This window comes from Rousettus aegyptiacus, unplaced genomic scaffold (assembly GCF_014176215.1).
Source record: "Rousettus aegyptiacus isolate mRouAeg1 unplaced genomic scaffold, mRouAeg1.p scaffold_m13_p_5, whole genome shotgun sequence".
Lineage (NCBI taxonomy): Eukaryota > Metazoa > Chordata > Mammalia > Chiroptera > Pteropodidae > Rousettus > Rousettus aegyptiacus.
This window is the reverse complement of record NW_023416308.1, coordinates 39,742,223-39,757,755: the sequence shown is the minus strand read 5'-3', so window position 1 is coordinate 39,757,755 and position 15,533 is coordinate 39,742,223. Positions and strand designations below refer to the sequence as shown.

The 15,533-nt window shown below is 38.0% G+C and overlaps 1 protein-coding gene across 5 annotated transcripts in view; it reads left to right on the top strand.

Annotated features, from left to right (window-relative positions):
- Positions 1 to 15,533, top strand: part of SCN3B (sodium voltage-gated channel beta subunit 3) — a 35,786-nt gene that overhangs the window by 14,239 nt on the left and 6,014 nt on the right. For all 5 annotated transcript variants that reach the window (XR_001593715.2, XM_016118514.2, XM_036221659.1 and 2 more), the window contains one exon: positions 1,036 to 1,174. Coding sequence is in view for 4 of the 5 variants with exons in the window: in XM_016118514.2 (XP_015974000.1) it covers positions 1,036 to 1,174 (139 nt within the window). In the remaining variant the exon portion in view is untranslated. The remainder of the gene's footprint in view (positions 1 to 1,035; positions 1,175 to 15,533) is intronic.

Here is a 15,533-nt window from a genome sequence, read left to right as displayed (position 1 = left end):
TCTATTGTAAAAAAGAAAAACGGAAAAGAAAGAAATTTAGGAAAGTTTCAAAGGAGGGGGCTTCAGTGGAATCTAGAATGACTAGGAGACTGAAAAGCAGGAGGTAATCTTGGGACAGAGGTAGCAATACCATGTGAGATTCAATCTAGGAAGAAAGAAGAGAAAGAAGAAATGTCCACAGATTCCAAATGACCACAATGTATATGAGAAGAAAAATTTTGCTGGGTAACTGAATGGAAATGATGTGAGAAAGGCTGGATTGTGCATGGCCTTGCATGTCATACTAATAAAGATTGAGTTTTATTTTGAGGTCAACATGAAGAACTGAAAGCTTTTAAACAGGGACATGGGAGGATCGGATCTGTGTTTTAGAAGTAGAACTCTGAGGGCAGACAGGTTAATACATGGAATCCTTCAATACTCATTTCTGTCTGGGTTTATGAGCTGGGAAAGTCCTTGTTTCTAATCCATACTTGTAGAGAACATGCACATACCACTGGGTGGGCCAACCACTGACCTTGTACATATTTCCCTAGAGATACCACCCTCCACAACCCCTAAACTCAGAGGACATAGGAAGTTGGGCTAAGATGTGTTCCTTTTATCTGTGTAGACCTTTATATCACATGAGATATTCTTAAATATATGTAGTAATGTAATGGTGTAAATTATTATCCTCATTTTGCAAATTAAGAAACCGGGTCTCGATAAAGGGGATGTTATTCACACACCAGTAAGTAGCAAAACTGGGACCTTGCAATATATATCTCACTCAATTTCAGGATTCTATCCACTGCTCTACTGCTTCTTCTACCACTCTTCATCCTTCCCTCCAAGCATCTGATGAAAGTCAGTGTGAAAGCTGACAGACAAGAAAGTCAGGGGATATTAAATTCCTTTAACATCTTCTTGAGTTCTTTTAGACTCAGTGCTTATTGAAGCCATACTTAAAAATAGGTCTCAAATAGCTGACCCTAATGACAGCTCTGGGTTTCTTGGACATGAACATTCTGAGCCTCATTTTCGCCCTTGCAGCTGGAGAAGACTTCACCTCTGTGGTCTCAGAAATCATGATGTACATCCTCCTGGTCTTCCTCACCTTGTGGCTGCTCATTGAGATGATATATTGCTACAGGAAGGTCTCAAAAGCCGAAGAGGCAGCCCAAGAAAATGCGTAAGTCCAAAGATGCCAAAATAATGATATCTAGCACCATTAGAGTTCTTGCTCTCACAGGTGAGGTGTTAAGCAATTTACATAATCCCATACTTTCCTTACAATAAACTTTTAGGAGTCAGCATCAATATATCCATTTTATAGATGAGAAAACTGAGCCTGGAAGAGTCTGCCCAAGTCCGTTTATAAGAGAAAAGGCAAGGTTTGAATTCAGGCCTGCTAACTCTTGGCCTATACTCTTAACCACTAAAGTAAAGCCCATCAGCTGCCACCACAATCCCATTAAATTAATATTATTATGACCACTTTGTAGATACTGGAACAGGCTTGTAGAAGTTAAGTGGCTTGCTGAGGCCACACAGATACTGAGAGGAGAGGCTGGGATTTGAACCTTGGCCTCTCCATTCCTAATATCCATGCTCTTTCTGTCACAGCTGTTTTCTATATACCATGGAGCTTATCAGGCCACCTGGGCACTGTCTTTTATTAGCTCCAAGAAACATGTTCTTCCACTGCAGCTTGACAGAGATTAAATACTCAGAGTAGGGGCCTGTCATTCTCCAATGTTTAGACTATACTTTGTGCATTTTTGCCAAGGCCCTAGTCACTGAGGAGTGAGTGCATGTGAGAAACAATGGGCTCTGAGGCATTAAGAGACCATACTGGCTTGTTGGTTGGGGGAGAGAAAAGATAAAAAAGAACCCTTAAGGCTAGCAACATTGCTGAACTAATAACCTAAAAACCCTAGGCTATTACCACCTGGTAAAATAAAGCATTATTTGCATGATATCTATGACCTTAGGGAAGAAAAAATTACAACTGACTAGCTATGTGGATAGAAAGAATTGCTGTGCTGGAGGAGGTTGTCATTCCTGGTGACTTAGGTGCTTATATTTTAGTGCTTGGACAGGAAGTACCCATATCTGGACAAGAAGCATCTAACATGGAGAGGAGGTTCCCATACTCAGGCAGAAAGTACCTACAGTGAGGCCTGCATAAGAAACAGAGTTAGAACTGAGGCCCCCAGGAGAGCCAGAATCCTCAGAGGGCTACAAATCTCACAAAGGATAGATCAGAAAATAATCAGTCTACAAGGCCAGGTAAAAGCCAAGGAAACATCCATCTTGGCCTGACTCCAAGTAGAAACAAGGATTCTGGAGAATTAGTAACCACAAGCCTACTCTTACAATGACTGGGATTTAAATGTATACTACACACATGATCCTGAAACCTCTAAACAGAGAAATTCAATAATTAAAAAAAAAATGAGTCCCTAGGCAGTGATAACCATGTAGACGCAAATGAAAACCTATTATGAAAGGATTCATCTTCAGCTGAGGTTTAACAGGGTTCTCCAGATAAAGTAATGCTGAGTCTGGTTTCACAGTCTTATCCAAAACTAAAAGACACAGCAGGAAACAATCCAGCACAAGCAAGAGATGTAACAAATGGCAGGATTAAAGCTCAGGAACTTCAAACACAAGAATGACCTAATAGAACATAGAAAATAAGTTTGTTTAAAATTGTTAAAGCAATAAAAAGAAACCAAAAGCATAAGAATAGAGTAAGTTGCTAAGAAAAAAACAAACAGATTTGAATAGGAATCTAAAAAATTGGAAATGAAAAATACAGTTGAGAGGTGCAAAATGGCTGTATAGAGAAGGCAGTATAGAACAATGAACTTTCCCCCTTCCATGAACAAACTCAAATGTGCACATAAATAGAGAGCAGTTGCTCCTGTTAGACAACTGAGGGCTAAGTGAACAACTTCTGAACAACAAACAAGAGGAAGATACCAAACAGAGAAAACAGAGAAACCACAGGAGGCCTCTCCTTGCAGTGGGTAAATGCCATTGTTTACTCTCCCCTCCACTTTCTTGGGGCAGGCAGGAGCTTTAACTGAGTGTTCTGGCCTGTCTGCAAGATCACCACTGCAGGGATCCCAGCCAGGAGGAGCCTTTTGCCTCTGGACAAAGGGACCAAGCAGAAACAAGAGGGCCTCACTACATGCACAAGGCCTCCCTGTGGGGAGCTGCTCCAGTCCAGCAAGTTGATGCCCCAGAGTGCGTAAGCCCCACCTGGCTCCAACTGGTTTTCAAAAAACTACCTGGCACATAAATCCTAGAAAGAGGTCGCTTCTGCACAAGACCACTTTCTGTACAACAAACAGATAAGAGCTCTTTGGGGACTTCAGTAATTTCTGAGGTCAGAAATGCCTATGAATACCATTATTTGCATCCCCTTCCACATCTATAGGGTGGGCAGGGACTCTATCCAGGTTCTCTGATATACCTGTAACATCGCTGCAGTGTTTACTTGGACACATTGCTTGAGCCCACTGTGACCTTGAACAGAGGGAGCAAGTAGGATCAACAAGACATTAGACACCTGGCCTCCCCACCTAGACCTGCTCTGGCTCAGTAGGCCAGTGCTCTGGGTACCTTAAGCACCCACTTGGCTCCCATCAGCATGCCAAAAACTATCTGGCACACACAGCCTACACAGAGGTTGCTTCTGCATAAGGCCACTTTTTCAAGACCTAGAGAGATAGCTATTTTATATAATTCATGTTAACAAGCATAGAAAGTCAAACAAAATAAAAAGATATAAGGATATCTCTCATATGAAGAAACAAGAAGGATTCACAGAAAAAAAACCCCTAAAAAAATGGAGATAAGTAATTTGCCTGATAAAGAATTCAAAGAAATGGTCATAAGGGTATGGTGTTCATTGTACTTGAGAGTGGAATAGGAGACTTTAGGGAGAACTTCAATAGTGAGTTAGAAAGTATAATAAAGGACCAACTGGACCTGAAAAATACGATAACTGAAATGAAAAACACAGCAGGAATCAACAGGAGATTATCCAATACAGAATACAATGGATCAGACACCTAAAAGAGAGACTAGTGGAAATCAACCAATCAGAATAACAAAGAAGAAAAAAAGATTAAAAAAAAAATGAGGACAGTTTAGCTTCTGGTCAAGATGGTGGGATAAGTAAATGCTGGGCTTGTCTCCTCTCACAACCTAATCAAAATTGCAATTAAAACTATGGAATAGCCATAATTAGGAGTCACTTAGAGTCTAACTGAACAGAAGTCCTACAACTCGGGATATATAGAAGAGGCCACCTCAAGAATGGTAGGAGAGGTGGAGATGCAAAATGGGCTGGTCCCACACCTGCATGTGGCAGCTGAAAATTGGGAGAAATATCTTGGCTGTGGAGATCCCCCCAGAAGACTGAGGGGTCCCAGCCCCACACTGGGTTCCTCGGCCCAGGGTTCCAATGCTGGGAAGAAAAGTCCACACAACTACTGACTATGAATACCAGTGGAGATTGTGGCTGAGCAAGATGGAGGATGGTGGGAGTCCCAGGCATTTCATCTTAAAGGGCCCATGTGGACTTACCTGCTGATGGATTCGCTCTGAACTCTAGTGCTGGGGCAGCAGCTTGAAATGTGTCAGAGACATATAGGGAGGAACTGAGTTGTCTAGCCTTGGGGCGAGGGCTGGAGGGGCAGGTTCCTCTCAGATATATTCCTTTGCTGAGACCTCCCTTGCCCAGCATGCAGATTCAGAGGGTTGCCATATCTCAGCTCTATCAACATAGCTATCAACATAGCCAACAAGGCATGGTTGCCTTGCCCAGATGATTCCCTGAGACCCCACCCCTCCCAATGCATGAGCCCATTCAAGCCACTTCCAGTGCCTTTTCCATACAAAAATGGCCAGTCTTGGCACATGCTGTGAACTGTCTTAAATCTCAGATAGGTTCACAAAACCATAATAAGCAGCATCTGGCCTCGGCATGCCCCATACCTCTTGCTGAGCAGCTCCAAGTCCTGCATCTAGTGGCAGCCAGCTCGGTTTGCAGCTTGGCCTCTCGAGGCACTTCCAACCTTAGCATGAATGGTGGCCATCTGTGGATTGCTTGGTGGCTCAGTCCAGGTGGCCAGCTTTGGTCCGAGCCTGAGCAACACCTGGGTCACATCTGAGGACGACACACCTAAAGGACAGACGGGGAAGGTACCAGACCCCTGCTAAAGTGAATCCTGCTCTGTAGGGTCAGATCCTGGACAACAGCTCCTCCACTGGTCACAGCCAGTCCTCACAACCGATCAGGCTAAGGGTCAATCCGTTCCATTGATGAGCAAAAAAGCAAACAAGTCTCAACTACAACAGAATACACACAACCTATACAAGGGAGACACTTGAGGCACCCAGCTCAGGTGACCAGGGGGATTGTGCCACTGGGCCCCACAGCACACCTATTACATAACCACTCTACTAAGACCAGGAGACATAGCAGCCCTGCTTAATACATAGTAACAAACACAGGAAAGCAGGGAAAATAGGGAGACAAAGAAATATGTCCCAAATGAAAGAACAGAACAAAGCTCCAGAAAAAGAACTAAACAAAATGGAGACAAGCAATCTACCCGATGCAGAATTCAAAACACTGTTTATAAGGATGTTCAATGAACTTAAAGGAAGAGTTGATGAACTCAGTGAGAACTTTAACAAAGAGATAGAAAACATAAAAGTAGTTATAGAAACCATTGAAAAGAACCAGCCAGAAGTGAAGAATACAATAACTGAAATGAAGAATACCTTAGAAGGAATTAACAGTAGATTAGATGAAGTAGAGGATCAACTCAGCCATTTAGAAGATAAGGTAGCAGAAAACACCCAATCAGAACAGCAACAAGAAAAAAGAGTACAGAAAAAAATGAGGATCATATAAGGGGCCTCTGGACAACATCAAGCAGGCCAACATTTGCATCATAGAAATACCAGAAGAAGAGAGAAAAAAATAATGACAGAAAGCTCTCCTAACCTGGCAAAGGAAATAGACATATAAGTCCAGGAAGCACAGAGAATCTCAAATAAGATGAACCCCAAGAGGGCCACACCAACACACATCACAATTAAAATGCCAAAGGTTGAAGACAAAGAGAGAATCTTAAAAGCAACGAGAGAAAAGGAATTAGTTACCTGTGAGGGAGCTCCGATAAGACTGTTTGCTGATTTCTCAATAGAAATATTGCAGGGCAGTGTAATTGGCAGGAAACGTTCAAAAGTAAAAACTAAGGACCTATAACCAAGATCACTCTGCCCAGCAAAAGTATCATTTAGAATTGAAGGACAGATAAAGAGCTCCCCAGACAAGAAAAAGCTAAAGGAGTTCATTGCCACCAAGCCAGTATTATAGGAAATGTTGAAAGTACTTCTTTAAGAAGAAGAAAAAAGAAAAAAGATAGAAAATATGAATAACAAAATGGCAATAACTACATATCTATCAACAATTACTTTAAATGTAAATAGATTAAATGCTCCAATAAAAAGACAAAGTGGCTACATGGATAAAAAAAAATAAGACCCTTACATATATGCTCCCTACAAGAGACTTATTTCAGTTTGAAAGACACAGACTGAAAGTAAAGGGATGGAAAAAGATGTTTCATGAAAATGGAAACAAAGAAACAAAAAAGTTTGGGTAGCAATATTTACACCAGGTAAACTAGACTTTAAAACAAAGGCTATAGCAAGGGACAAAGAAGGGTATTTATCTGAAGAAACCCAAAGCACTACTTTGAAGGGACATGAAAATCCATATATTCATTGTAGCATTATTTATAATGTATTGCAACTTAAATGCCTATCACCTTAAAACAGACTGCTACAATATAGAATGATATATATAAACCTCATGGTAACTACAAACCAAAAACCTACAAAAGATATACAAAGAATAAAGAGAAAGGAATGCAAACAAAACACTAAAGGAAACCAACAATCACAAGGAAGAGAATCAAGATAAAAAAGGAACAGAGAACTACAAAATGACCAAAAAAATAATTAACAAAATGTCAATAAGTATATATACTTATCCATAATTACTTTAATGTAAATGGATTAACTGCTCCAATAAAAAGATATAAGGTGAGTGAATGGATTAAAAAACATGACCTATCTATATTCTGCTTACAAGACTCACTTTAAATTGAAGGACACATACAGACTGAAAGTGAAGGGAAAGAAAAAGATACTCCATGTAAATAGAAACTAAAAGCTGGGGTAGCAATACTCATATCCGACAAAAAATGTAAAACAAGACAAAGAACATTACATAATTATATAAAGGAGTCAGTCCAAGAAGAGGATATTACAGTGGTTAATATCTGAACACTCAACATAGGAACACCTAAATATATAAAGCAATTGTTACTGGACATAAAGAGAGAAATCCACAGTAATATAGTAAGTGTAGGAGATTTTAATACCCTACTCACATCAATGAATAAATCATCCAGATGGAACATTAACAAAGAAAGAATGGCCTTAAATGTCGCATTAGATCAGATTGACTTAATAGAGATTTGCAGAACTGTTTATCCAAAAACTACAGAATACATCTCTTTTTCAAATGCATATGGAACATTCTCCAAGATAGATCACATATTAGGCCACAAAACAGGCCTTAATAAGTTCAAGAATATTGAAATCATATCAAGCATCTTTTCCAACCACAGTGGTATGAAACTAGAAATCAAATACTGGAAGAAAACTGAAAAAATAAAATAAAACACAAATGTGTGGAGACTAAACGACCTGCTGCTAAACAACCAAGGGATCAAAAAGAAAATTAGAGATTGGATTAAACATGGTGGTGTGAGAGACATTCCTAGATCTCTCCCCTTGTAACAACAATAAGCTGAACACCTAAACCTCAACAAAAACATCCAAACTGTTCACCAGCACGTCTGAGTGTAGGATCTGCGCATAAGAGTAACTACAGGTAAGAACCTTGGGCGTCGGGTAGCGGACTGGGAGAAACAAAGAAGCTGTCTCTTTCAGCCAGAGCTTCCTGTAGGAGGAGGGGAGAGGAGAAGGTGTAGCAAGTTCCCTGAACAGCCCTGCCTGGGAAAGCTGTGAGCTCCATGTAACCGGTAGCAGTGCCCAATCATCAGGGCAGAAGCAGAGAAATAGGAATGGCAGGAAAGCAAGGACAGAAGAGAAACAAAGTTGATTTTTACCAGCCATGGTTGCCTGGCTGGTAACCAGCCTCCCAACCCAGAAGCCCTTTCCCCGTCCCCATGGAGCCCCAGGGGAATCTGAGCAAATGCTGCCGAGACTGTCACTAATACTGATAGGAACTGAGACTGAGGGTAGCGAGCATGATTAAATATCTACGAGTAAAGAAAAACGACTTTATTAACACTTTATATAAAGCAGAGATCCAAGAGACTTAGACACCACCTACTAGAAATCCCCCCTCCCCCCAAAAATTATTTGCAACAGTCTAGGAACAATTATAGAATAAATCTTCTTTCTGGAAGGAAAAAAAAAGCAGAATACACTTCTATTAATGCCCAGGTGAAGCAACAGTCCATTAAACACCATGAACAACCAAGGTGACAAGGCATTTCAGAAAGAAAGAGAAAAATCTCCAGAAAATAAGCTTAAAGACATAGAAATATGTGACTTAAATGACAGAATTCAGGATGGTACTTCTGAAAAAACTCAATGAGGTCTGAAATGAATCACATCAAGAATTTCAGGAACTGAAAAAACAACTAGATGGGCAGAATGAGTTCTTTAGCAAGGATATTGAAACCCTAAAAAACTGAATAGACCTTCTGGAGATAAAGAACACACTGGAAGAGTTGAAAAATGAAATAACAATCTTGGGAAATAGAGTTGACCAAATAGAGGAAAGGATCAGTGATATTGAAGAGAGAAATCTAGAAATAAATCAGAAGGAAGAAGAGAGGAATTGAAGAATAAAAAATAATGAAAGAGAAATCCAAGAACTAGCTGATACCATCAGGAGAGGAAACATAAAAATAACGGGAATTCTTAAAGGAGAGAAAAAGGAGCAGGGATTAGAAAGCATTTTCAGATAAATAGGTGATGAGAATTCCCCAAATCTAAGGAATGAGCTGGAGCTTGGAATTCAAGAAGTCAACAGAACACCCAATTATCTCAACCCAAAAAGGCCTTCACCAAGACACATCTTATTGAAATTATCAAAAATCAACAACAAAGACAGAATTCTCAGGATAGCTAGGGAAAAGAAGACAGGAACCTATAAGGGAAAACCCATGAGATTAACATTGGACTTCTCAGCACAAGCCTTAAAAGCCAGAAAGGAATGGAATCAAATATTCAAACTATTAAATGAAAGGAACTACCAGCCAAGAATAATGTATCCAACTAAGCTCTCCTTTAGATATGAAGGAGAAATAAAAACCTTCCCAGACACAAAAAAATTGAGAGAATTCTCCACTGCAAGGCCTACACTACAGGAAATACTGAAAGAGGTCGGCTCACCTAAAACAAAATGACCAAAAAAATGCATAATTAGGAGTAAGGTGACTAGCAGGCTGATAAAAGCAGAGGAGAGCAACCCTCACTACAAAAAGGGCATTTTAAGCTTAAAATATGCCATATGCTATAGCAAGATATGCTATAGCAAGATAGTAATGACCATTCAACATGCATTAGGACAAATCAAGACAACAAGGACTGAAAAGGGGAGGATACAAAGATCCAAATTCACAAAGGGGAATGGAGATAAGGCACATGCAGAAGGAAAGGGATGACTGTATATATATAACTATCCTTTCATATTTGTAATGGTAACCACAGGCCAAAGATTTAGAACTGAAATATATAACATAAAACAAGAAGGACCAGAGAGAAAACCCACAGAAGCCAACCAAAATAAAGAAAACAGAAACACAAGGACAAGGAAGCAGTGGAAACACCACGCTACCACAAAACAAAAGATAAAATGGCTATAAGAAGACTTCATATATCAATAATCGCCTTCAATGTAAATGGACTGAACTCACCGATAAAAAGCACAGAGTTGCATATTAGATCAAAAACAAGACCCAACCATATGCTGCCTCCAGGAGACACATCTCAGTTCTAAAGACAAATACAGACTCAAAGTGAAAGGGTGGAAAATGAAATTTTAAGCAAATGACATACAGAGAAAAGTGGGAGTAGCAGTACTAATATTAGATGAAATAAACTTCAAAATAGAAGAGGTAAAGAAAGATACTAAGGGACACTTCATAATGATAAAGGGAATCACGCACCAAGAAGACATAACACTTATTAATATCTATGCTCCCAGTCAGGGAGCCCAGAAATATGTAAAGCAATTACTAACAGAACTAAAGGGAGAAACAGACCAAAACACTATCATAGTGGGGGACCTAAATACCTCACTGTCAGATTTGGATAGATCATCCAAACAGAAAATCATAAGAAAATAACATCCTCAAATGATACATCAGACCAACTGGACATAATTGACATTGACAGAGCCTTCCATCCCAAAATGGCTGCTTATACATTTTTTGCTAGTGCACATGGAACATTCTCAAGGATTGACCACATACTGGGACACAGAGATAGCCTCAACAAATATAAGGGGGTTGAAATTATGCCAACCATATCTCTGATCATAATACTTTGAAACTAGAGATCAATGGTAAAAAGAAAGCAGAAAGAACCACAAATAAATGGAGGTTAAACAACATACTACTGAAGAATAACTGGGTCAGAGAAGAAATAAAAAGGGAGATCAAGAGATACATAGAAATGAATGATAATGCTAATACAACATATCAAAACTTTTGAGACACGGCAAAAGTGGTCATAAGAGGAAAGTTCATATCATTACAGGCCTGTATCCAAAAACAAGAGCTAGCCCAAATAAATAATCTAACGGTTCATCTTAAAAAACTAGAAAAGAAATAATAAATGAAGCCTAAAGTCAGAAGAAAAGAAATCATCAAAATTGGAGCAGAAATAAATGAAATTGAAAACAAACAAACGAAAACAATAGGAAAAATAAATGCAACAAAGAGCTGGTTCTTAGAAAAGGTTAATAAAATTGAGAAACCCCTGGCTAGACTCACTAAAGAAAAAAGAGAAAGGACACAAAGAAACAAAATCCAGGATGAAAGTGGAGAAATTACAACAGACACCGCAGAATTACAAAGGATCATACAAGAATACTATGAGAATGTATACCAAATTCAAAAACCTAGAAGAAAATGGACCAGTACTTAGAAAAATACAACCTTCCTAGACTGAATCAAGAACTGGAAAATATAAATAGACTGATCAACAGTATGGAAATGGAAACAATCATCAAAAACTTACCAAAAAGTAAAAGTCCAGGACCAGATGGCTTCACCAGTGAATTCTACCAAACATTCAAAGATTTAATACCTATTCTTCTCAAACACTTCCAACAAATTGAAGAGAAGGCAATACTTCCCAACTCATTTTATGAGGCCAATATTACCTTGATACTAAAACCTGGAAAAGATAACAGAAAAAAAGAAAACTACAGACCAATATCTCTCATGAACACAGATGCAAAAATCCTAAGATACTAGCATACTGAATACAGCAACACATAAAAAAGATTATACACCACGATCAAGTGGGCTTCATCCCAGAGGCACTGGAATGGTTCAACATATGTAAATGAATTAATGTGATACACCATATAAAGCAAAAAATAATAATCATATGATCATATCAATATTTGCAGAAAAAGCCTTCGACAAGATACAGCATCCATTTATGATTAAAACACTTAACAAAATTGGTATATAAGGAAAGTACCTCAACACAATAAACACCTTTAGGACAAGCCCCCAGCCAACATTACACTTAATGGTGAAAAACTAAAAGCCTTCCAATATCAGGAACAAGGCAAGGATGTCCACTATCACCACTATTATTCAATATAACATTAGAGGTCCTAGTGATTGCAATCAGGCAAGAGAAAGATATAAAAGGCATCCAAACTGGAAATGAAGAAGTCAAACTGTCAGTATTTGCGAATGACACAATTCTCTCTATAGAAAACCCTAAAGACTCTACAAGGACACTACTAGAAACAATAAGAAATACAGTAAAGTCTCTGGATACAAAATCATGTACAAAATTCCATAGCATTTCTATACTCTAATAATGAAGTGTCAGAAAAAGAAGTGGAAAAATAATTCTTTTTGCAATTGCAACAACAAAAAATAAAATACCTTGGAATTAATTTAACGAAACATAATCAAGGATCGATATAATGAAAACTATAAGGCCATATTAAAAGAAATAGAAGAAAATACAAAGAAATGGAAAGATATTCTGTGTTCTTGGATTGGAAGAATCAACTTAGTTAAAATGACCATATCACCTAAAGCATTATACAGATTCAATGCAATCCCCATCAAAATCCCATCAGCAATTTTTAAAGAAACAGAACAAAAAACCATCAGATTTGTATGGAAGCACAAAAGAGCCCAAATTGCCGAAGCCATTCTGAGAAAAAAGAATGAGGTTGGAGGCATCACTCTGCTTGACTTCAAATTATACTGCAAAGTGACAGTAATCAAAATGGCATGGTACTAGCAATAAAACAGACACATGGACCAGTGGAACAGAATTGAGAGTCCAGAAATACACCCATATTTATATGGGCAAATAATTTTGGGGAAAAATGCCAAAAATATACAATGGAAAAAGGAAAGCCTCTTCAATAAGTGGTTCTGAGAAAACTGGAAAGCCATATGCAAAAGAATGAAACTAGACTGTTGTCTATCATCACACACCAAAATTAACCAAAATGGATTAAAGACCTAAATATAAGACCCGAAACAATAAAATGCATAGACGAAAACAAAGAAACTAAAGCCAGCATTACCCTGATACTAAAAGCAAACAAAGATATTACAAAAAAAGAAAATGACAGGCCAATATCCTTGATGAACGTACATGCAAAAATTCTCAACAAAATATTAATAAACAAGATTCAAGAATACATTAAAAGGATTATGTACCATGACCAAATGGGATTCATTCCAAGGACACAAGGATGGTTCATCATTTTTAAATCAATCAATGTGATAAATCAGATCAATAAAATAACAGATAAAAACTCTATGATCATCTTGACTATAATACAAATCTACAATAATCAAAACAGTATGGTACAGCATAAAAACAGATATATAGATCAATGGAATACAATAGAGATTCCAGAAATAAATCCTCAATTATATGGTTAATAAATCTATAACAAAGGAGGCAAGGATATACAATACAGCAAAACAGTCTCTTCAGTAAGCAGTGTTGGTAAAACTGGACAGATATATGCAAAAAAAAAAATGAAATTGGACCACTTTCTTATACCACATACAAAAATAAACTCTTAAATGTAAGGCCTGAAATGATCAAACTCCTAGAAAAAAACATATGCTGTAAACTCTTTGACATTGTTCTTAGAAATATTTTTTTGGATATGTCTCCTCAGGCAAGGGAAACAAAAGAAAAAACAAATGAGCCTACATCACACAAAAATTTTGCACGGCAAAGAAAGCCATCATCAAGATAAGAAGAGAACATATTGAATGGGAGAAGATATTCACCAATTATACATTCAATAGAGATCAATACTCAAAATATTTTTGGAACTCATACAACCTAACACCAAAAAAAAAAAAAAGAATAATCTGATTTAAAAATGGGCAGAGAACATGAATAGACTTTTCTCCCAAGATACAGATAGCTAATAGACATACGAAAAGATGCTCAACATCACTAATCATCAGAGAAGCACGAATTAAAACCACAGTGAGATATCACCTCTAGCCTGTCAAAATAGCTATCAATAAATCAACAAACAACAGGTATTGGTGAGGATGTAGAGTAAACGGAACTCTCATGTACTGTTAATTAAAAATTAGAACTGCCATATAATCCAGCAATTCTACTTCTGGGCATTTACCCCCCAAAACAAAAATATTGATGCAAAAAGATAAATTGCACTCTATATTCATTGCAGCATTACTAACAATAGATGAAAGGATAAAGAAGATGTGGTGTATATATACACAACGGAATATTACTCAGCAATAAAAAAAGCATGAAATCGTGCCATTTGCAACAACATTGATGGACCTAGAAAGCATTATGTTAAGTGAAATAAATCAGAGAAAAATACTGTATGATTTAATTTACATATGGACTCTAAACAAAACAAAATGAATAAATAAAACAGAAACAGATCTATAGATATAAAGAACAAGTTGATGGTTGTCAAGGGGGAAGAAGTGGGGGATGGGAATAAAAATAAATATATAAAAATTTAAAAAATAGTGACAATATCAAATGCTTGCAAAAGGAAGAGGGTGGAAGAGGAGCCAAAAGAAGAAATTGGAGTTAAATGAGGGCAAGTGACATTGCCAAGGTCACTGTGTGTTGGGGCAGAGTCCACCTCCAGGTTAAGTTCTTGTGGCTCTATCTGGCCCCCTCCAGGGGATTTAAAAAGACAGCTTTTCCTAGACAGCATTGATTATGGCAGTGACTCATTAGCACAAGAAAGCAGTCAGATCTAGCCATTCTCTGTCCTCTCTAAATCACACCCAGCCATGGGTCTCCTTCTAATCTTTCTACTTCTCCAACTGTTCTCACCTACCAAGCTGCCTGGAATTCAAGCATTGAAAAATATATGCACTTGTTTTGCTTGAATAACCTCAGGGGACCCCCTTAAAAAAAACTGCTTATATCCAAATTCCTCAGAGACTGAGAGGCTGGTGTCTCACTGATGTCTCTTTACAGTGACAGCACATAGTAGTTGCTCAGTTTGAGTTTAGTGTTAGGAGGAGATAGGAGAAGATGGAGACCAGAACTGTAGGCAGCCAGAGGAGCCATTAGCTTTATGAGTTTCGCTTGTGGGTTTTCTCAGTAAAGTCCTGGACCTTGTGGATTGGCAAGGAGAAGCGCCTCTCCCTTTCTCAGCAGCCCCCCCACCAAAAAAAAATTAAAAAAAATACAATCAATAACATTTAAAACTCAATGGACTGGTTCATCAGATGCTGATAACCAGAAGATAAATGTAAGGAAGTTACACAGAATGAAGAACAGAGATATGAAAAGATGAAATATCACAGAGAAACATGACAAAAAAATGAGAAGCTCCATTAGAACAGAACATAGAAAATGGAGAAGAAACAATGTTCAGACATATGGAAAGGCAGGACTCCTTCAGGTTCAGGAAGCACAACTATGTCCTGAGCAAGATACACACATGTAAATGTAAACCTAAACACCAATCATCTTTAAACTGACAAATGGCGGCTACTAAGAATACCTACAGCAAATATTATCTATGGGTTGCAACTTTAGAAATGCCTATAATATCAGAAACATGTCAAGGATACTACCTCTCCAGGCTTCTATTCAATATAATATCGTATATCCTCAGTCATGTACTAATACAAAGAAAAAAGAGTAAGAATTAGAAATAAACTAAATTATCATTATTC